The sequence below is a fragment of the Rosa rugosa genome, chromosome 4, assembly GCF_958449725.1.
Source record: "Rosa rugosa chromosome 4, drRosRugo1.1, whole genome shotgun sequence".
Taxonomy (NCBI): domain Eukaryota; kingdom Viridiplantae; phylum Streptophyta; class Magnoliopsida; order Rosales; family Rosaceae; genus Rosa; species Rosa rugosa.
The window spans coordinates 15,431,167-15,454,570 of NC_084823.1; the positions used below are offsets into that span (position 1 = coordinate 15,431,167).

At 39.5% G+C, this 23,404-nt stretch overlaps 2 protein-coding genes across 2 annotated transcripts; one reads left to right on the forward strand and one right to left on the reverse strand.

Annotated features, from left to right (window-relative positions):
• Nucleotides 1-8,633: 8,633 nt before the first annotated feature.
• Nucleotides 8,634-12,069, reverse strand: LOC133745485 (uncharacterized). The gene is made up of 3 exons (XM_062173567.1): nt 11,637-12,069; nt 9,803-10,032; nt 8,634-9,099 (listed from the first exon to the last, which is right to left on the reverse strand). The coding sequence occupies exons 1-3, from the start codon at nt 11,971-11,973 to the stop codon at nt 8,821-8,823; spliced, it is 846 nt and encodes a 281-aa protein (XP_062029551.1). The 5' UTR covers nt 11,974-12,069; the 3' UTR covers nt 8,634-8,820.
• Nucleotides 12,070-14,946: 2,877 nt separating this feature from the next.
• On the forward strand, nt 14,947-15,961 carry LOC133745486 (transcription factor MYB1-like). Its single transcript, XM_062173568.1, has 3 exons — nt 14,947-15,140; nt 15,227-15,356; nt 15,473-15,961. Exons 1-3 carry the CDS (start codon nt 15,041-15,043, stop codon nt 15,933-15,935), a joined length of 693 nt encoding a protein of 230 aa, XP_062029552.1. The 5' UTR covers nt 14,947-15,040; the 3' UTR covers nt 15,936-15,961.
• Nucleotides 15,962-23,404: the final 7,443 nt, after the last annotated feature.

Sequence of the window (23,404 nt, forward strand, 5' to 3'; positions counted from 1 at the left end):
CCAACCCCGCCAGATCGGTTTCTAAGTTGAACACCACATCCACGTTAAGTTTGATAAAACCAAACAAGGTTTACACCACTTATGTAAAACCCGCTGCCTACTATCCTGAGCAGGGGGAGCATGAGCAGCTTTATAGTCGTTCCACCAACCCAAAGTCATAGGCACAATTTCATGAGCTGTTTTACTTTCCTCATCCCAAATTCAGGAATTTCTATTCCTCCAGGTAGCCCAAATCAACATCAACAAAGGAGAAAAGGCATCCGGTGTAAGAGTATAAATAGCAATCAACCATTCCACCACACAGGATGCATTAGTGAGAGTAGGAATATTAGCCACTTGAAGAATACTTGCTGCATGAGGACAATCCCGGAGAGCATGGATAGGGGACTCCACTTCTTCATCACAAAATGGGCATTGAGTATCAATATCAATACCTCTTTCACTAAGCCGACTTCGTGTAGGAAGAATATTGGTAGTTGCCTTCCAAGCACACACTTTCACATTCCCTAGTACTTGAGCTTTCCACAGTTGCTTCCATAGGAGAGCACTAGGATTAGGATTAGAAGAGTTATCCTTCAGAATTCTACTCCTAGCAATATGATATGCAGACTTCACAATAAACTTGCCCTTCTTATCACCTCCCTAGATCCACTGATCTCCGTGGTTGTGAGGATTCATAGGCATCTCTTGAATCTTGCAGACAATATGTGGAGGAAATAAGTTAGTTAAAAGCGGTAAATTCCACACACCTGGAGAAAGAAACAAGTCGGCCACCACCGTAGCGGCCGTTGACCGAAAAGAACTAAGATCCTCTCCCATTAGCCAAGGGTCCGACCAGATATTAGTGGTTAATCCATTGCCAACATGGCGACGAATGCCAGCTCGAAGAATATCTCTTCCTTGCAGTATACTCCTCCAAGCATAAGAGGGTTGATCACCCAAGGATGCTTCCCAAAAACTACAATGGGGAAAATAAATAGCTTTGAACAGTTGCCCAATTAACGAATCTGGATTTTGAATGAATCGCCATCTTTGTTTCGCTAACATTGCCAAATTAAAAGAAAATACGTGCCGGAACCCCATACTGCCCATGCACTTTGGTTTGCATAATTCATCCCATGCATGCCAATGCATGGCCCGCTTTTCCTCCGTACTACCCCTCCAAAATTGAGCACATAGTTGATGGAGTTCCTGAATAAGAGATTGAGGAAGGAGATAACAATTCATTGTGTAGAGAGGCATAGCTTGAGCCACCACCTTTATTAGAATCTCCCTTCCTACACCACTCAATAACTTAGATCTCCAACCTGTCAGTTTCTTAGATAATTTATCTTTTATAAAAGCAAAGGTCTCAGCCTTGGAACGACCCACCAGAGTTGGGATACCCAAATACTTCTCATGTTTAGACACCACCTGCACGCCCAAAATTTGTGCCATATTGTCACGTAGATAGGGAAGAACACTACCACTAAACACCACATTACTTTTCTTTAGGTTGACCTGTTGTCTAGACGCTTTCTCATAGATATTAAGCAAATGCCAAATCCTGTGACAATCCTCAGGGCTAGCAAAGAAGTAGAGCATACTATCATCAGCAAAAAGTAGATTGCTAATCGTAGGTGCCCCATCACAAATACGGAGACCTTGCCAACCTCCACTCGAGACTGCATGAGAGATCAGAGCAGATAGACCCTCAGCACAAAGGAGGAATAAATAGGGCGAAATAGGATCCCCCTGCCTTAATCCCCGTTGAGAAGTAATGAATCCCTTAGGTGCACCATTAATAAGAAAAGAATAGCTAGCGTACCGTAGAAAGGAAGAACATAATCAGATTAACCCACTGAGAATCAAAGCCCATCTTTAACATGATCAGACGTAGGCTCCACTCCAACTTGTCATAGGCCTTGATAATGTCTAATTTGAGGGCCAAAAAACCTTCTTGTCCCCGCCTGAGCTTATGCATATAATGGGCCGCCTCCGAGGCCACCAGAGTATTGTCAGAAATCAACCTGTCAGGCACAAATGCACTATGTTGGGGGGAGATAATGGCCGGCAAAAATTTCTTTAACCTGTTAGCCACAACCTTTGAAGCAATCTTATACAACACATTACACAAAGCAATGGGTCTCAAATGTGACATAGTCGTCACTTCTTTGATTTTTGGGATCAGCACTACATGAGTAAAGTTCAAATCCAGAGGCATCTCCAATTTAGTCAACATCGAGATAACCGCATTGCTAACCTCATGCCCTACTAAATCCCAATATTTCTGGAAGAAAAAAGTGACATGCCATCCTGTCCCGGAGCTTTAGAAGGATGCATTTGGAAAAGCGCTTCAAGAATTTCCACCATAGTATAAGGGGCCAACAGAGAATCATTCATAGCCGCCGTAACTCTAGGTGAGATAGCCTGGAGAACCATATCCTGAGCTGCCATGTCAGAAGGTTGGGAACTAAACACCGACTTAAAATACTCCAAAATAACTTTCTCTATCCCTAAAGGGGACTCCATGCGATATGCTTATTGTCTTGGAAGATCCCTCCTTCTCCATCTAACAATTACATTATTCATGAATGGAGACTCCCTTCTTAATGGTGTCATCTCTGGGATGTATAGCCGTTAGGTTGTATGGTTTAGTTTCTCTTTTTTCTGCTCCCTCTTTGCTGAGGAAGTTGCTTTGTTAGCTTGTTAGCTTTTTAGCTACTGTTTCTTGGTGTTTGTCTGGCTTTTTTTGAAGCCTGGTTTCTTCTATATATTCATTCATTTACCCAAAAAAAAAAATTATTAAATTCAGTTTAGTCCCTCGAACTTTAGGGCTAAAATCAGTTTGGTCCCTGACTTTTTTTTTTAATCAAGATGGTCCCTGCACTTCTAATTTCCATCACCTGAGTCCAAATTTCAAAATTGGCTCAAAAGATGATGTCATGTGCTGAGTTGGAGCCGACACAGGGGCCCACTTTTCAGATTTTAGAAGGGCAAAATGGACATTTCTAAATTAATCTAATTTCTAATTTTTTGCTCTAATTTTCTCTATTCTCTCTCTGTCTCTCTCTCTCTCATCTTCCTCTCTAGATCGACGACCACGAAAACCCTTCTACCACTTCCACCTCCACCTCCCTTCGATCTGAAGCTCCACACCACGCCATCTTGCTCCTCGTCCTCCTCCTCGATCAGAATCGGTGGTGTAGGCACAACCTTCTCTCTATCTCCCCAAACCCGATTAAAGCCCTAATTTCTCACATTCACTCAATTCCATCAAATGTCACCCTCGGTTAGTTTCTCCATGACCTCCGAGTTGAGCTCCGGCGATGAAAACTTCGACCCGAAGCCCAACCAGATTCCAAAGTGAAGGAATCGATCGAGGGTTTGGGGTGTGATGGAGGTGGTGGTATTCTGTGGGCGAGGACCAAATCGGAGCTGGAGGCCGACGGGCCAGAGAGCCCTAGCAGCAGCGGTTATGTCTGCAGGTGGGGCACTCCTGACCTTCGTTATCTGTGGGGAAGTCTGTTCTTTTGGGAGGCCTGTGATTTGGATGTGCCCAGAAAGAAGAGGTTTTGGGTGTAGAGAGAAGATTTGGGGGCCGACCATTTCGGTTTGGGAGTGCTGCTGGTAAAGCTCCAGTCAAGACGTTCGGCGGCAGAGGACGTAGTGAATGTCATCGTTGCAAGCGGTGCAGTTCCAGCTTTGGTGAAACATCTGCAAGCGCTGCCGTCGACTAGAGTTTGGTGGAGAATTTCAGTGGATAGTGGGAGCGTGTGAGGTGTGAACCCGAGAGAGAGAGAGAGAGAGAGAGAGAGAGAGAGAGAGAGAGAGAGAGAGAGAGAGAGAGAGAGAGAGAGAGAGAATAAAGAAAATTAGAGAAAAAAATTAGAAATTAGATTAATTTAGAAATGTCCATTTTGCCCTTCTAAAATCTGAAAAGTGGGCCCCTGTGTCAGCTCCAAGTCAGCACATGACGTCATCTTTCGAGCCAATTTTGAAATTTGGACTCGGTGATGGAAATTAGAAGTGCAGGGACCATCTTGATTAAAAAAAAAAAGTGAGGGACCAAACTGATTTTAGCCCTAAAATTCGAGGGACTAAACTGAATTTAATCCAAAAAAAAAATCCTAGAAAACGCAGTAGAAAGTGAGAAAGCTACTTTGATCTTTCTTAGGGTCAGCGGAGAAGAGTAAAATCGGTGCAGTATTCTATAGGCGACGTGGCCTCGTGGTCGTTGACGGTTTTGCCTTTCTTACTTCTTGGTATTCAGACTTCGTTCTTACCAGGTTAATGCCACCGTACATGTACCAGGGTCTAAAGCTCTAGAGAGTTTTGACACAAATAGACGGTCAAAGTCATGTATGGGGTAAGTCTAAACGGGAGAAAATCTGTAGTAGAATAACACTATCACGAGTATCCCTAGTAAAATCTCTAGTATGATCCTTGATTTTGTATTCATGTGGGCTACATGCAGCATGATTCGTTACAAACTCGCTTAATTGTGGTTATGATGAGATTGGTTACTTAACTTCTCGACCACTAAGTCTCTGATTTGAGTTAGAGGCCCTAAAATTGCTCTAGTTCATGTCATGAGTTTTTAGAGCCTTTGATCCAGAGTAGGAATATTATGTCAGAGAATTTTAGCCCTCAAGTCTTGATAAGCCTTGGGTACACTATTAAATATTTTTTAATAAATTGCATGTATATTGAATTAGCAACTCGACCGTTGAATTAGAGTTATGATTCATCTCTAGCTATCGACCCTTTTTATCTGCTTTTCTTACCTTTGTTTCCTCTCTTTTTTTAATTTAGTTCTTATAAAGCTTTCATTTTGTTTCCTTAAAAATTAATTTTACAATTTTAATTCTCAATTTCTAATGACCATTTCTATCTCATTGTAAATAACCATTCATAAGTTCTTAATTTTAATTAGGTGTTGGTGTGAACTAAAGCTAAGCATTGTTAAAGCTTAATGTCTTAGATTTGACATGTAAAGTTACAATTGAAAAAGTAACAAAGTATGAGAAAATATGTCAAAGTCATCACCATGTCAAGTCTCAAAATTTGTAGCTAATATCGGTTTCAAATAATAAAAAGGCATTGCCATCAATTCAATTAACAGTTACTCTAAAAAACCGGACCAAAGAAAACATATATATGTAAGAATAGCATACCCAAATCATTAACTGATTCATGAGTGGAGATTACTTGATTAGTTAAACTACTCCCATCTTTCTAGCCTTTTTTCGCTTGCACAAGTTATGCAAAGTTCAAACTACGTGTGACAATTTTCAAAATTAGCTACATGTTTGAGAAGAAAATTGCAATGAAAAATCTCTAGAGAACCAGCTCATCAAAACGAAAAGATCAGGCACTGAAATTTCCATATTATGGAAGAAAAAAGAAAAAAAAAAGGTCAATGTTTGGTGAGAGGGGACAGGCATTATATATTAGGAGATCGAGGTGTAGTCGTTAAGCTAGCAATTAGCATTGTCATTGTCCATATTAAACGAACAATTCTTAGGTTCGCCCCTAGGGCGAATGAGCAAATTCACCATCTCTTGCGATTAACGCATAATAACTTTATAATTTTCTAATCCAACCATTCATGTTGTATAACGTAATATAAAGATTAGGTCTGTAAAAAATCAATCAAATTGAAGACCTTTTAGTTATTCATTTCTATGAAATACATGGACGGTTCATCATAGTAGTAGTAAGTGTTGTTAGAACCATCCATTTGTTTAATTCAATTAGATAATTAAACGATTTCTGATTCAATTGATTTTTTACAGAGATGATCTTTAAAGGATAGTTTAAGATATAGACCGTTAGATTATAAATTTAGTTAATTTCACCATAGTTTTTAACCCGATCGAATTGCTTAACCGTAGTAACTTGTATATCCTCTTGGTTGACCGATGACATGATGACCGCGAAACGTGCTTATTTTTTTCACATCATGTTTGTAAATATTCTATCGATGGATGTGCGTGGACATAAGATAAAAATTAATTACAAAGACATTGACCTCTACCAATTTGTCTACTAAGGTTATATGACTTATACATTGCATTTAAATTGTTGAGGTTCATTCTAAAGAAACCATGAAGTGGAAAATGAATTTGGAGAAACCATCCGCTCGATGGAGAGATTGTAATGTTTCATGGTGGTTGTCAAAAATTCAGCCAATTTGGTTCTCGTTTCGAATTTGATCAACTAGGCCAAACTTAGTTACTTTTATAAACCTATATTTATATATCATACACTTCAAAGAACATCCTCTATCAATTTAAAGAAAATAGAAAAACTGACCGTTGGATGAGATTATTGCAATAAATTAAGTGTGGTTAAAAATTAGACAATTTCACCATAGTTTCAAACACAATTGAATTGCTTAACCTTAGTCACTTGTATATCCTCTTGGTTGACCGATGGCGTGACGACCGCGAAACGTGCTTATTTTTTCACATCACGTTTGTAAATATTCGATCGATGGATGTGCGTGGACATAAGATAAAAATTCCAATTTTAATTACAAAGACGTTGGCATATACCAATTTGTCTCCTAAGATTTTATAACTTATACATTGCATTTAAATTGTTGAGGTTTATTCTATTGGAGGGCAATAGACCTCTATTGGGAGCAATAGAAGTTTTCAGAAAATTTCGGTGGCCGGCAGTCGGTGACCGGATTCCTGCCACCGGTGACCGAATTTCGGCTAAAGTTGACCGGAATCCGGTGAAAGTTGGCCGAAATCCGACAGCCGGTGACTGGAATCCGGCAGCCAGTGACCGTCTTCGGCGAAGTCTCCTATGGTTTCTCTCTCTTCCATTTTTTTTTTCTCTCTCTCTAAGTAACAAAGGGGTAATGGTAAAATTGTATTAAAAAAAAATAAAAAGCTTTAATGGGATATTAGGGAATACCTCATTTAGAGTGTTTTGGGTAAGAGGGAATTAAAAAAACTTAATGGGGTAAGTGGGCAAAAAAATCCCTAGAAATGGAGTAAATGGACAAAAACCCTAAAAAGAAATGAAATACCAAAATCAAAAGAATACAAAAAGAATGAAACATTGAAATCAGAGAGTAAGAAGAATGTAACATCTAAACCAAAGAACAAAAATATCGAAACCGAAGAAAAAAGAATAACACTGTGATTCTTTCTTTCACACTCTCGTCAACATGCATCAGTAACTAAAATATGCAGCAACAGACAGAAGTTGAAAAATGTGACCATCAATTTCAAAATCATGGCAAGACTATATGCATTCCATATTATTATAAAAACAAATTAAAAAAATAAATTGAAAACCATGAAGGAGCAACAATCATGACAATGTCATTGATAGCATGTATGGTTAGATTCAACCGCCTTGGAGAGTACGTACTATTATCAAGGATATCATCCAAATTTCAAGAACATTTGAAGACATTTCTTTTAAACACATTTGGAGAGAACCAAATTTCCTTGCAGTCTCAATAGCTCACCTTGGCCATTCTATTCCTATTGCAAGTTGGAATAGTGCTCTGCCTACTTCGGCTTCTCATGCTTTTCAGTTTGATTTTTCTGAGCTAGGTTGTATTAGGGGAGCTACTTTGTAGAGAACAATCATGACAATGCACACCCTAATTTCAAAAACCCTAATTTCAAAAACACAATGCACTGTTATTTTTATGTTGCATAAGCTGCCTGCCACTCCCACTGACAGGACACGATTGACACTCACTATTCTTCATTCCCATTCTCAGCCTTTTCAACTTTATTTCTTTAAAATATCATCAGCTTCATCAATTTCAGAGAAGCATCTCTTCTTGCTTGTCATTGGCAATTTCAAAGCCACTTCTTGATGTTCATGAGCTCCATCAAGTGGGGGTGGGTTTAATCAGTATTAGAGTTAGAGAACACATAACAGAAATAAGAGGCAGTACCAGCAGTGGCAGAGGTTCCTTTAGCATGATGATTCTCGGCTTCTGCATCCGCTTCTGGTTGCTCGCCTTTAGGAGTAAGAGCAAGTTCACCCGTTGGGTCACCAGGTCACCCACTATTCACTACTTTTTAGTGTTAATTTCACCCTCTGGGTCACGAGCACAGTGTATTTCGTGCCCTGGGTCACGGGCACAGTGTATTTCGTGACCCAAATAATGAAAATATACACTAAAAAGCAGTGAATAGTAAGTGACCTGGTGACCCAATGGGTGAACTTGCTCTAATAGACCTCTTCTTTTAGGGAAAACCAAGTAGAAAAGCTGCTTCTGATTTATTTTTTGCACAAATGTTTTTTAAAGGGTAATTAATAAAATGAACGGTCTGGCTGATGAAGGACAACAGAAACCATAAACCCTCCTAAAATAAGTTATGTGTGTCTGCTTGCCCATAGGACCAAACTTTTTCTGGCCTTTCAGTAGGATATGAGACTAATATATTCATGATAGGGACAGCATTGCTAAGAATGCAATGCATGGTAATTCAAGTCCTAATGCATGCTGCCTCTCACCACACAATTATGTGCAAGAAATATTGGAATACTAAACTACTGTCATCATATCTTCACAAGGAACACAAAAACTGAACAATATAATAAATAAATAAACAGGCTCATGTTTTGGATTATCCTAAATAGTTGTTGAAATTCAAATAACTTGACAGATATAATTCAGACAAAGTGATCATTAACAAATTGGCAAAGTTTCATTACGCGACACATGTAATAATCACATGACTCAAACACCTTGCAGAATGTTATTTTCTTATTCAAGCCTTACACTTGCAGGGTGGTACCAAATATGTCTTATATTAATGTAGATTATTTTCTTATGAACATAAATCAGCATGAAATTCAAAGGGAAGAGAAAATAGGGACACCTGGCAAGGTGACTCCTGCGTCTACAATGTAAATATTGCCCGAGACATATTCAGAGGAGTCATGTATCAAATAACGAACTAGTGATGTCAATGCTGGATCTGAAGTGCCATATGTTCTCAAAGGGACAGTCCTCATAGCCACATTGTGTAGCCAATCCTTTTGCATAAGACCCTCTGTAATTTCAGATCTGAAAAGCCCAGGTGATATTGCATTCACTCTGATCTTGTGTGCCCCCAACTCCACAGCCATGACCTGTTAAACATAATACAAAACAGTATACTTCCATCACTCTACCAACAAATAATATTTTTAAAGTACATACCCATAAGAAAACCCTAAGATCAACATTGTTGAAGATTATGACAGTTAAAAAAAAAAAATGTTAAAACAGAATGCTATTATAATGCTATGTGTTGAACAGCCAAAATTGAGGACGTACAATACAATACCAAAAACAAAACTTGAGGAAAAGTTTGTAAGTATTATGCTATATGGAGCAAATAAGCCAAACAACTTCAAGTCCACTATACTATACAAGACCAGCAATTTAGCTTTTAAACAGTTGTAAGTTGCAACTACTGAACTAAAGATACCAAGAATCAAAACTTGCCTTCAACAAACAAGGGTGATATAAGGAAAAGTAGAAGGCAGAGTCTTATAGGCCCACTTGCAATAAGCCTTTATTAAATTATAAACAACTGAACTACTTGTAGACCCAGTTCTGTTTTGAAGTATAAGCTCTTATAAATCCATCCCTCCACAATTCATAGACTTTGTAAGTTGTCTTCTTTAATGCTAATGTTGAGCAACATTCACCACCCAACATGGCAGGCATCACTTCAAGTACTCATGTTTCATTGCCAAACTCCATAAATCAAGCTACTTACACAAATATGACTCATTTCTCTTGAGTTGATGATAATATTCAAATAATTTGTACTCCCAGTGAAAATACCTTTGACAAGGTGTTCACGCCAGCCTTTGAGCAATTGTAGGCTAAACCTCCAGGCAAATATCCACGATTAAGACCAGCAATGGAAGATATATTAATGATTGATCCTCCCTTATCTGCATCACGCATGCATAGGGCAACATATTTTGACACCAACCAGGTCCCAGTCAAGTTTGTCTTGAAAGTGCTGTTCCACTCCTCCTCAGACAATTCCAATGGAGACGCCACATTACCTAAGGAACAGAGATGGAAGTGAGGATGAGAACTTAATTTGAGAGGAATTTTAATTTAAGTGGTTGACATGGGCTTTACCAGTTAAGTTTAGAAAGTAAAAAGTTGGACCCGTGTGTAATCATGTATCCAAAGAAAGACAATGTATGTTGCCGGAAAATAAGATAAGTAGGGAAGCCTGTTGGTTTGTGCTGTATCCAGCACTTGTGAGTTGGTGTGTGCACAAATATATGTTTGTCTATACATGCAGGTGCATAAATATCACACCCAAGTACACCGAACCCTAATATAAATGTTGCTTAACAAATCACATGTAATCAAACCCATGTAGGTATGATCGTCTAATTCCAAGATCACAACCTAAGACAACACATGGATTACCATCTTTCTTCACAATAAAACAACACAGCTGCAAGGTGACAACACACCGAAACCCAAGAGGCCAAAATGCAAAGACATCTAAAAGAAATTCAAACAGGACAGGACAGGCCAGAAACTTTCTCTAATGGGCACAATTTCAAACAATAAATAAGAATAATATTCATGGAATGCAAATATCCATTGCTTAACAGAATAGTACAAATAATCTAATAATGATGCATATACAATTCCAATGGTGGAACGAGATGAAGTTGTAAAAGAATGAACAAATGAGTTTACATGTGAGAGGCCAGGATCAGGAAAAGATGATATCGATTTGCTTTTGGGTATCTGGTTTTACTTGAGTAACGTTTGTGAGTGAAGGTAACTTAATCAAATTTTCATAAAAAAAAAAAATTAAAAAAAAGGAATCAAGAGTTCAGTTGGCTTCTCGTGTAAGTTATCTAAGAGGCTCACTAATGGCAACTACTTGGCCCCTCTATACTCACTGAAGGCTCCCACCAGTCTCACAAACAAATACTTTCTTTGATAATTTATTCCCAACTTAGTGCGAGTTGAAGCTGCCTCCCAACAAAAGATCAGAAAAGCACAAAATAAAAAACTTAGTGACCAACTCCTAAGCAATGCTAAAAATTACATCCTTTTCACCAAAAAAGAAGAGAAAATAAAAACATTTATCATAGAAGCTGACCAGAGTAAAGCCAGCAAACAGCCTCCAAATGTTAAAGCTTCTCGATTAGTCTCAAAAACAGAGAAGCGACTTCGAATGTCAAGCATATATCTAGTTATACTCACGACGTGAATCAGCATTGAAGGCTTTATGTCACCCAAAACAGAGAGTGAGCAACTCTTTCCAAGCACACTTGACTAATCTCACTCGACATCAGTACTTTGAACAAAGATAGAATCGATATCTTAAAGTGCCGAAGAACATGAGCACATAAATCAGCTCAAACCGAAAGCATTTTACAATATTAAACCACCACATCTAACCATAGCATTATGTATAGAAAGCTGTTACCAAATTCCTACATCTCCAGACAAACCGTAAGTGCCAATGCAACACTTCAATATTCCAAATCGCTTTGAATTTACCCTAATTCCTAAAACATATAACGAATCACCAAGGGATATGAGATTTGAGTTCAGGAGCAAATTCAATAATCAATTCAAAATTCTCAGAGATTTCAGATTAGGAAAAAAGTAGAGATGAAAGGCAAGCAACCTCTAACACCGGCATTGTTGATGAGGGCATCGATGCGGCCAAAGGCATCCCAAGCCTTCTGCACAGACTTCTGAATAGCAGAGCCGTCGGCGCTGACGTCGAGCTCGACCGCGACGGCCCTCGGCTGCGGCGGCGCGGTGGTGGAGAGCTGGTTGATTTCATCACAGATAGACTGGAGGCGGTCGACGCGCCGAGCCGCCGCTACAATCCGGCAGCCGGCTTTGGCCAAATCCAAACAGAAGTCACGGCCGAGGCCGGAAGAGGCGCCGGTGACCATGACGACCTTGTCGGGTAGGTCGCGCCATGGCTCCAGGTGATCGGAGACTTGCCTCGCCATTGCTAAGAGTGAATGGAACAAAGCGGAAAGATGGTGTTTAGTGTATAATAATCCGTACACGTGGAACTCCACTGATGGTGGGTGTTTGACTAAGACCCACTAGTGTTGGACTAAATAGTTTGTTAGAAAAATAAATTTTAATTCCAAATTCAAACTCCAATTGATTGGAATGAAGGACACTTGGAAGGCGTTCGAGGAAATGTTTATGACGGTGAAAATTTTGCCAAAAGTTATTGTAACCTGCTGGCAAATATGGAAGGCAAGAAATGAAACCGTCTTTAAAGGAAATGTAAAGCTTTCCTAATGCAGTAATGGCGGCTTCGGCTGCTACACTTAATAACATGCGTACCGGCTCCCAAACTGGCGGGATGAGGACTACCTCAAACCACTCGACCACAATTATGTGGCACCCTAAACCCTCCAAAGTCCAAACTATGTCAAAATCAACTTTCAGAGAGTCTGGAATGCAAAGTTCTGCTGCAGGTGATTTTGTTATCAAAGATTCTTTTGGCAAACCTCTTGTAGCAGCAGCTAAATGACATGACCGACTCTGAATTTCACTATGAAATCCAAAGTAGCCATGCAGAGCCCACCTCAAAAGAAATTCTACCAAAAATTTGGCAAAACTTTCCCTAAAAGTGGACTACCCACAACCTGTAAAAACTTTATAACACTATTCATCCTCATCTTCCGGAAACGGAAGCTGCTATTTATAGTATCAGACTTTTTCTGAAAAATTATAAAACTGCCACTGCCTTCAAACCCTTATAACTTCTTCGTTAGAACTCCGATTTCAGCGTATTACGTGTCTCTGAAATTGTTTTAACGTGGCTCTACAAGTTTTGTGAATGAAGTTTTCCCAAAAAGTAGAAGAAATAAAAAGTCAACTTTTTAACCCACAAAAAGGTTAAATTAAGGTAAAAGGTGCAACTTTTATTCGTTTGCCGTCTAAATGACAAGTAAACCGGTAAATTTAGGTACGGGGTATAACACTAAGGGTTTTGGAAATACCAATGTCCCGGTAGCTGAAGCAATGGCTTTGAGGAACGGTCTAATTATAGCAAGATAATATGGGTTCACACATATACAAGCTGAAGGTGACTCAAAACTGGTCATTGATGATGTGAAGGGTCATATTCACCCCCCTTGGAGGATTGTAAAGATCATTCAAGACATCCGCAGCTTGCCAATAGTTTTTCTTCTATCACTTTCAACCATGTATTTAGAGAGGCAAACTTTGTAGCTGATGCTGTGGCAAATGTAGGACATAGGTCTTTTGATGGTTTCGTGTGGACTAACCGCCTACCGGGAATTGCCTCTAATGCTCTCCTTTTCGATGTTGTAAACTCCGGATGCCCTAGAGGCTTCCGCTTATAATTATAGTCTTTTTGCATAAAAAAAAAATACTAATAAATAAATAAATTTTAATTCAAAATTCATATTAAAACCATCCGTGAAAGTAGTTCATTACATCTTCTCCTTCATTTGAGGTGAGTCACGACTATGGTGGTATGCCAGCAATTAGTTTAAATTATATCTATGGTTCGTAGTTTAATTTAGTGATCATCTGATATCTCATGGTGTTTCTGGAGGTTATAAAGTTTTGAATTATATTACAGTATAGAGTTAGATTAAGAAATACAAACATGAGAATAGAGTTATCATGAGAACGCAAGCAATTATTCTCATGTTCTCTGCTCGTTACAGTATAGAGTTAGTATGTTCTTGATTTAGAACAAGAGAACTTGAACTTAAGGTCTTATCCAACATCACCAAGAGAAACACTACTAGATTGATACTGATGGTGTATATTGCTGTAAAATGAAATTCGGAATTTATTAAAAAAATTTCAATCAGAATACATACTAACAAAAGGAAAAACTGCAAAAGCAAGAGGACAAAAAATAGGTTAGCAGACTGAAAAAACAACAATAAGCGAGCAGCGGACAAATTTTATTGGGAACCAGGACTCATTAATCATAACTACCAAAATATTGCTTTTTCTGTTAAATGGCCGCCTAGCAATTGTTTTTACATAGTCGTCACAGATTTGATATAAAAGCATATGTGCTTAAACAATAGAAAAATGTTGGCCAAAACAGCTTAATACGCATGCAAACAAGCACATTTCAATCCTCCATTATGCTTTTTTTTGACAAAAATCCTCCATTATTGTCACATGAAGAACAAAAGTCCTCTCACATTCGTCTTCTTCTTCTCCTCTCTTCAGTTCAGATCACTTAGCAGTCTGACAGCTAATGAAGCAAGCCGCCCCAACTATGTTTGATACAAATACAGTGTCCAAATTAGAAAGTTGGTTGTGGTAACCACCAATCAACCGTGTTCAGGACTACAAGAGGTTCTAGCTCTACAACATGAACAGAATGCCTTTCCGCTAGTTTCCACTGGAAAATTCTATAATACATACCTGTATGTCATACACACATTTATAAAAATGACAACAAATTTGTTGTCAAAGTGGTAATGTTGAGTCCTATTTTGAGTAACTTAGTTCTATTGATGGCAATTACACCACCTACGACCTTGTTACAAGTTTTTGAACAAATTTGTTGTCAATATTGTAATTTTTGTTTAATTATATGTAAATAGTGTAAATGAGTATGATAATTTTGTTTTCAATGTTGTAATTTTGATTCATAGAAATTGTAATTTTTGTTCAAATAGATGTAAATTGAGTGTATGATAAACATCACAGTACCATAGCTTGTCCCGTTTCCACTTGGTATTTATAAACCAATTTTTCAAGGACGAATGGCAGTTTGGGATTTGAATATTTTACTTATGGAAATCATTATTCAATGCAAAGGCCAAACAGAAGTTTACCAATTTCAGTCATCAAAAAAATAAAAAAATAAAAAAGTTTACCAAACCTTTGATTTTTGAACGTGATGTAATGAATCTGAAGACAAAGACAGCTAGAGATCCTAACCCTTTATTTAATTCAGGCCGGGTTAGTTTCTGAAGACCTGTTCCATGCATAACCAGCGTTTTGTTTGTGGGTGGATGTGTGGTTTAGTGTAAGAGAACGAGAGAAGAGAGTTCAGACATGAATAGAGGAGCTTGGACTGCCCAAGAGGACAGTATCCTCGTAGATTATGTAAAAACTCATGGCGAAGGAAAGTGGAGCAAAGTTTCAAAGGAAAGAGGTAAGAAATATTTAGACCAAAAGAAAGGAGTATATTTTCCATGGAATTACAACATGTGGTGAAGTTGTGTGTGATAATGGATGCAGGTCTCAAGAGATGCGGGAAAAGCTGCAGGATGCGGTGGATGAACTATCTCAGACCCAATATCAAGAGGGGTAATATCTCACCTGAGGAAGAGGACCTCATCATGAGGCTCCACAAGCTCTTAGGCAACAGGTCTACCGCTGCCTCGTCATCTTTTAATAATGAGAATTTCTGATTCTGGTATTTTATTTCTTCTTTATGGATTGAATTTGTTATAATTAGTGCTGATAGACTATTGGCATCTGCAGATGGTCTCTCATTGCAGGGAGACTTCCAGGGCGAACAGACTCTGAAATCAAGAATCACTGGAACACAGTCATAAGAAGGAAGATCATCAATGACAATAAGAAGCAATGCCAATCAGAAAATAAGAAACAAAACAACAAACCTTCTGACAGGGGCCCCCATTTGCTGCTGACAGACTCTGATACAGTCCATATGAATCCGGTGAAAAATAAGAAGCTTGCTAGTACTGTTCTCCAACAGTCACAGAATGCCGGATATCTTGAAACTGATGTAAATGCAGAACCAACCCAAGATGGAAACTCAGGGAATGGTACAGTGGTAATGGAACCAAAACCTAGTAGTGATGTATCAATTTCTTCCAGAGAGGGTAACCCACCAGACGACATAATGGGTAACTACTTAGAGGAACTTTTAAGGTCCGATATTCCAGCTTTAGAATTCTGGAAATTATGCAACGTACTTTGATAATGATACAGTCGTATAAAGTTAAATTGGTGCAAAAAAATTAGAAGAGGCTTTGTTATTTCCATAGAGACAAGCTAGTGTACTGGTGGGTATGAGATACCCTCATTTACAACTATTTGAATAAAAATTTATAAGTATTTGAACCAAAATTACAACATTGAGAACAAAAGTTACCATATTTATTTACACTATTTACATATAGTTAAACAAAAATTACAACATTGACAACGAATTTGTTCAAAAGCTTGTAAAAATGTCATAAGAGGTATAATTACCATTATTAGAACTAAGATTACAACATTGACAACGAATTTGTTCAAAAACTTGTAAAATGTCGTAAGAGGTGTAATTATCATTATTAGAACTAAGATTATACAAAGTATGACTCAAATTACAACTTTGACAACAAAATTTGTTCTCACTTTTGTAAATGTGGGTATGAGATATCCACCAGTACACTAGAATTTCCCATTTCGATAATCCATCTCCTGATTGTTTAAATCATTTTTTTAGAGACCACTTTCTCCTGCTATAGGGTTCATATATATATATATAATCAAATTTTGCATTTCCTGATTGTAAGCAACTCCAACAGCTTCCCCATATTTTGATTTTTCTCTACTTTAGGGAAAAATGAGCCTCTTTTGCTCCAACAGATTCCCTATAATTTTCCCTATTTTAGAGAAAGTGAGGAAAGAGAAAACCAAATTCCCTATATTTACAGCAATCTCTAAAATTTAAGGAAGAATATGGAGATTTTAGAGATTGCTGTAAAATAGAGAATCTGTTGGAGTTGGAGAAGAAAAAGATGCTAAACCTTTGACTTTTGCTTCCCTATTATACAGAAATTATAGGGAAGCTGTTGGAGTTGCTTATAGGGAAGTAAAAATTAAAATCTTGTTGTAGGAGAATGGAATTGTGTTTATTATTGATAATAGGAGCCCTTTAAATAGAGAGTACGTTACAAGGTACCAAAAAGGTAATAGAATCCGATTACAATTGAATACCTATAACACATTCCTATTACAACTCTAAACCCTAGTTTGTAGAGGCACACATTATGTCGACATCCTTCAACACTCCCCCTTGTGCCGCTCAAACTTGGTGATGACGCTTTGATTGTTGCCTCGTTAAAAACCTTGCCAGGTAACAAAAACCCCGTGGGACAAAAATAACCCTGGTCGAAGGACAAAAAGAGCACAACACGTCCTTCACTCTTCGAGATCGAACATGTAGACATCATGCTTCCCCCTGATGTCAATATCTCCCCCTGATTGCTACAATCATGGGAGTTCGGATAACTTTCTCAATCCGATGCTCTTCACATGTTTCTCAAAGGTGGATTTTGGTAACGACTTAGTAAATAAGTCCGCTACATTATCCTCAGATCGGATTTGGTTCACTTCAATATTTAGAAGTGCTTGTTGTTGCTGATTGTAAAAGAACTTAGGCGATATACGCTTGGTGTTGTCGCCCTTGATGAAACCTAATTTCATTTGCTCAATACAACCTGCATTATCTTCATAAATGCATGTAGGTTCATCTGTGGCAGACTTCAAACCACAAGGTCCTCAAATGTGTCTAACTACAGATCTTAGCCATATGCATTTTCGCACGGCTTCATGTAGAGCAATAATCTCTGCATGATTTGAGGAAGTAGCAACAAGGGTTTGCTTTGTAGACCTCCAAGATATCGCAGTGCTTCCCATGGTAAAGACATAACCCGTTTGGGAGCGACATTTGTGAGGGTCAGAGAGATACCCTACATCAGCAAAACCCATCAATACATCGTTGTCATTTTGATGGAGGGGAGGAGGAGCACGGAAGGTGGCGTTTTGCCTTGTGGAGTCCGATCCCACACTTCCGTTATTTCTTTTCTCTCTGTAGGGATAGAACAAGCCCATATCAATCGTACCTCTCAAGTATCGAAGGATTGTCTTTATGCCAATCCAATGGCGTTGCGTTGGCGCGGGGCTATATCTAGCCAACAAGTTCATAATAATTGAGTTGTCCGGTCTTGTATTGTGCTAAGTACAATAATGCGCCGATTGTACATAAGTAAGCACTTCTACTATTAACACGTCTTCGTCATCATCCCTGGGACGAAACGGATCTCTTTTAGGGCCAAGACTACGGACGACCATGGGAGTGCATCTTTGACTTTATCAAAATGCCTAAGCATCTATTGACACGGTATACAAAATCGTGTTCTCCCAAGGTCCTTCCTCTCAAACTCGGATTTCAGGTGTTCAGCGGTTTTCCTTAACTCACAAGGGTTCCAATTATGTTTATCAACATAAACCGCGACAATTGCAAATCCGAAACTTGTCATGGAAACGCGTGGGCATAGTTCATCATATCCCTTCCCAATCAAGTAGTCACTTTAGTGAGTGTTTCAACCTCGTTGCAAACGTGCTCCGTGGTCTAGAGCCACTTGACTTGGGTAAATGAAGTTCACAAGAACCTTCATTATATTCTGTATCTAGATCCCCATAAAGATACGTAGTGACCACATTTGTAAGCTGCATGTTCAGTTATTTGGAAACTACCAAACTGACAAGGTAGTGGAGTGCAATGACATCCATTACGAGAGAATATGTCTTCTCGTAGTCGATTCCAGGGCGTTTTGTGAGAAGCCTTGCGCCATAAGGCGAGATTATCATCTCTTTTTCTCATCACGCTATCTAACGAAGACCTATTAATGTCAACAGGTTTTATGTTAGGAGGTGTTGGCATCTCAGGCCCGAAATCCTTCCTCTTCGTTAGTGAATCCAATTCAACCTGGATCACATCTTTCCATTTAGGCCAATTTTCTCTACGTTGGCATTCTTCAACGGAGTAAGGTTCAATGTCATTGGTCTCAATAATTCCACGTCCTCATGTACACTAGTGTAGTTCGTACAGATCTCTATATTTTCAGGAATTGGTTCTAACATTGAGGCATCCCCCAACAATGTCTCTTGGACATAACCACAATCCAAAATATTCTCATGAGACGGATTTTGAGTATCAATGATCAATGGATCAAGTTGTGCCAAACTCGCTCTCTTCTTAGGGCGAGAATCCATCGAACCTATGGGTCTCCTACGCTCTCTAGCGGAACCCATGGCCTATGACGCCATTATGCCACCTTGTGGCGTCACCATACCACCATCCATGGTGGTGGTGCCGTACCCATCGACATCCTTGCAGACATGTTTGCAGCAGGTATATGTGATATCGTCACTTTTAGGGGATCGATCAAGATGAGACATAGTGGGGACAGACCACGACAATTCTTGTCGTTCCTGTTGAACATTGACGTTCTAATCTCCCCCTAACGACGGGAAGACTGTCTCATCAAAGTGACAATTCGCAAATCCAGCGAAATAGAGATCGCCTGTCAAGGGTTCTACGTAGCGGACTTATATATATATGCATTCGTTGCAATGACTCATGTTGATGCGCTGTGGCGGCGCAATTGGCACATAAACCGCACACTCAAATATGCATAAGTACGAGATATTAGACTCGAACCCAGTCACTAGCTGTAACGCAAATAAAAGTTGAGTGATTGCTATGAGTCGTAGACGAATTAGCATAGCTGCATGCGATATTGCATAACCCAAGCGAAAATATTGGTGCGCATTACCAAAGTCCGGGCTACCATCGTAGTCTTTTAATGGTGGCTTTTCCGCCAGACCAATTGGGTGTGTACATGGGAATATGATACTTGATATCAATACCCGATGATATGCAATAGTCATCAAAAATTTTCGATGTAAACTCTCTAGCATTATCAAGTCAAATTGACTGAATGGGATGATCTGGGTAGTGAGCCCGTAGCCATATGTTATGTGCTAGGAGTGTAGTATAAGCAGCATTACGAGTGGATAATGGCACAACACGTGACCAGCGTGTTTGCGTATCAACTAACGCCATAAAACATCTATACGGTCCGCAAGTTGGTTGATCCAATCCACAGAATTCCCTTAGATTCTTTGTAAGAATGAAATTATTTCCTCAATCTCCTTTGCATAGGATGGTCTCAATCCTAAAGAACAGGCTTTACAGAACGAAACATGGGCCTTATAATCAACCAATGAAGGTTTTGGTTAAGCCACAATGTCAAAATGGACTTGAGAAGTAGAGAGAGGAGTTTATGGCGTCAATGCCATGTATTTGCCGCAGGGGGTAGGCGGCGCCGACCATGTGTGGCCGGTCTTGCACAATCATGGCGCCATGAGGCGCATGGCCGGTCTTACACGGATCATCATGTCACGACTTGGGTGTCCCAAACGGTCATGCCAAAGCCTATATGTGTCAGAATCCCATAAGTCGTCTCTCATGACATGGTTGGATTCAATAACTCGAATAGTGGTTGCATACAACCCACTAGAGCGACACATAAGTTTCTCTAATACTCGTTTATGTCCGTAGTCATTAGAGGTAATGCAAAGGAACTCTGTCCATTCTCATAATGTGTTTCCACATGAAAACCATTGGCTCTTATGTAATAAAGTTCGAATTAAATAAGGTATGTCCAAGACATTAAGTAAAAGAATCGACACTTTATTAATAGTCAATGATTACATCAAAGTTTCCAAAGTCTAATCCATAATAAAAATCAAACTTAGACAAATCGTAGTCACTCAATCTGTTTGGTAACTCTAATCAAATATGACCAGGAAAGTAGGAAGAGATGTCGGTGGAGCGAGGCTCTCTTAAGTACCACTAATCTCAATTACTTTCCTAGACATCATACTTAATTAGGTGAGCCAAGTGAGAAAGAGTTAAAACAAAATGTCATTTATTGATTTAAGGCATAATTGCCATTACATATTTCTTGGAAAATAAAAGACTATTCGAAATAAAAATCTGCAGCATTTTGTCTTCATCGCCAGATTTAAAGTCTTTTTGAACTCGATGTCTTGATCACCATGACGCGGCTACCTTCTTAGGTACATTGCAAATTCGGGTCCATTGATCAGACGTTCCATATCAGAAATAGACACCATAAAGAGGATTCTCCCTTGATTGAGGCGCATTGGCGCAATTTGCATGGTTCCTAGGACCAGTGGCGTTGGAAAGTGATGACCCTGGCCAACGTTGGCTCCATGGTTTCCAACCCTTCTTCCCTCAAAATCACGGCTCCTACGGTCGCGTGATTGTCGCCTTGGGCGATTACCTTCTCGAGCATTTCGATCGTATGGATCATGACGTCGATGGCGACTTTCTCTAGCCATGGGACGATGCTCTTGATGGCCATCTTGAGGCCTATCAATATCTTTGTTCATAGCTTCAATAAGCTGTTGAAAACTTGTGATCCGTCTTGCATTTATATGAGTCCGAAATAAATCACAGGATCTCATAGCATAGACAGGGAAGGTATTGAGGGTTTTCTCAATCAATTGTTCTTCTGTGATCGTCTTGCCACAGAAGTGCATCATTGTTCTGATGCGGAGGGCTTCCGAATAAAATTGCATGACTGTGTCAAATTCAGAGAAGCGAAGATCTTTCCATTCTGCTTCTGTATTCGGAAGGATGGAGTCACGAACATTGCCATATCGTTCGTGAAGCGCTTGCCAAAGCTTTATAGCGCTATCCTCATTTATGAACTCAAACTGGAGGTCACTATCCATGTGACGTTTCATGAAGGCAAGTGCCCTGGAAATATCCTTCTCAGTTTGAGGGTCTGGAGCTGTTTCTATAGGACAAAGCTCTTGGATTGTATGCAATAAGTCACGAGAAATAAGGTGGAGCTCAACATCCTGAGCCCACGTTAGGTATCTTTTGCCTGCATAATCCAATGGAACAAAATCGAGTATGTTCGAGTTTGACATCCTGAAAAAGGGGTGAAACAAGAACGAATTAGTTTCGGAGCTAAACTTCCATGAAAACTAACAATAATAAGATTTCCGAGCTATGCTACCAAGAAATCGATTTCCAAGAATCTCTTTTGGATTAGACCAAACAATGATGTTTTTAATATGGTCACAATTTGATGCTTTATGGACGCTCTTAGTCCAAGCATTATGAACACCCTTAGTTCATACGAACGCTTTTAGTTTGTTTAATTATGAACACTCTAAGTTCATACGAACACTCTTAGTTCGTTAAGCGCGAATCCCCACAATTCCGCTTTCAAAATCATGTTCATATTATACAAATCCTGCAGCAAAATAAAGGAATTTAAAAGACAAGAAAGCAGGAACTTTAATCGTAAAAACTTACTTGATAATTTAAAGCTTTGCTTCACGATACTTTATACACGCGCGTGTTGATGCAGGCGTGTAGCTAAATTAGGATTGCCGGAATCGGGTCGGAAATTGGCAGTTGGTGGGCTGCCCTTCTCCCTTCCCCCTTTTTTTCTTTCTCTTTTCGCAGCCCAGGCCCGCTTCCCCCTTTTTTTTTCTTCTTTTCTTTCTTCTAGGCCGGGTCCCCGTTTTTTTCTTTTTTTTTTCTTTCTTTTCCTTCGCGTCTTCTTCTTCTTTCTTTCCTCTATTCTTCCTCCTCCTAATCTGCAGCGATTGACTGTGGGAGTAGGTGGGTGAAGCAGATGAGCGCAAGACGAGGCTGAAGCAGGTGGGTGGTGGCCTGGTCTAGGCTGGAGGCCGGTGGGAGGCTCTGCTGCAGTTCGCCGGTGGGAGGCTTCTGCTGCTGCAGTTCGCCGGTGGTGCTGCTGCAAATCGGAGGTGCTGCTGCAAATCGGAGGCGCTGGAATCCGGACGTGCGAAGCGGGGGCGTTGGGTTGTGCGCAGGTGAGGCCGGTTTGGCTGGGCAGCGATGGGCTGGGATGCAGGCTGCTGCGCAGGTTGTCGGCTTTGCGGTAGGAGGCTGGGGCGTGCGCGGCTGCAGGTAGCAAGCAGGCGGGCTGGGCAGTGCGGGCAGGTGTGCAGCGCGGGCTGTGCAGGGAGGCTGCGGCAGTTCAGGGTTTTAGGGTTTTTTTTTTCTTTTGGGCTAGGATTAGAACTCGTGCTGATAACGTGTTGTAGGAGAATGGAATTGTGTTTATTATTGATAATAGGAGCCCTTTAAATAGGGAGTTACAAGGTACCAAAAAGGTAATAGAATCCGATTACAATTGAATACCTAGAACACATTCCTATTACAACTCTAAACCCTAGTTTGTAGAGGCACACATTATGTCGACATCCTTCAACAAATCTCTAAAAAAAATTATGCTCCAACTCCAACAGATTCTCTATTTTATAGATTCCTAAATCCTTCCCTAAAATTTTACAGATTGCTGTAAATATAGGGAATTTTGTTTTCTCTCTCATCACTATCTCTATTTTAGGGATAATTATAGGGAATCTGTTGGAGCAAAACAACCAAAATTTTCCCAAAAATGGAGAAAAATCAAGACATGAAGAAGCTGTTGGAGTTGCTCTAAGATTGGATCATTCACCTCTACTAGAACATTTGGCAATCAACCTTTTAAAGGATCTTCCAATTCAGATGATGAGAAAATCTTTCCTTTATGTTCA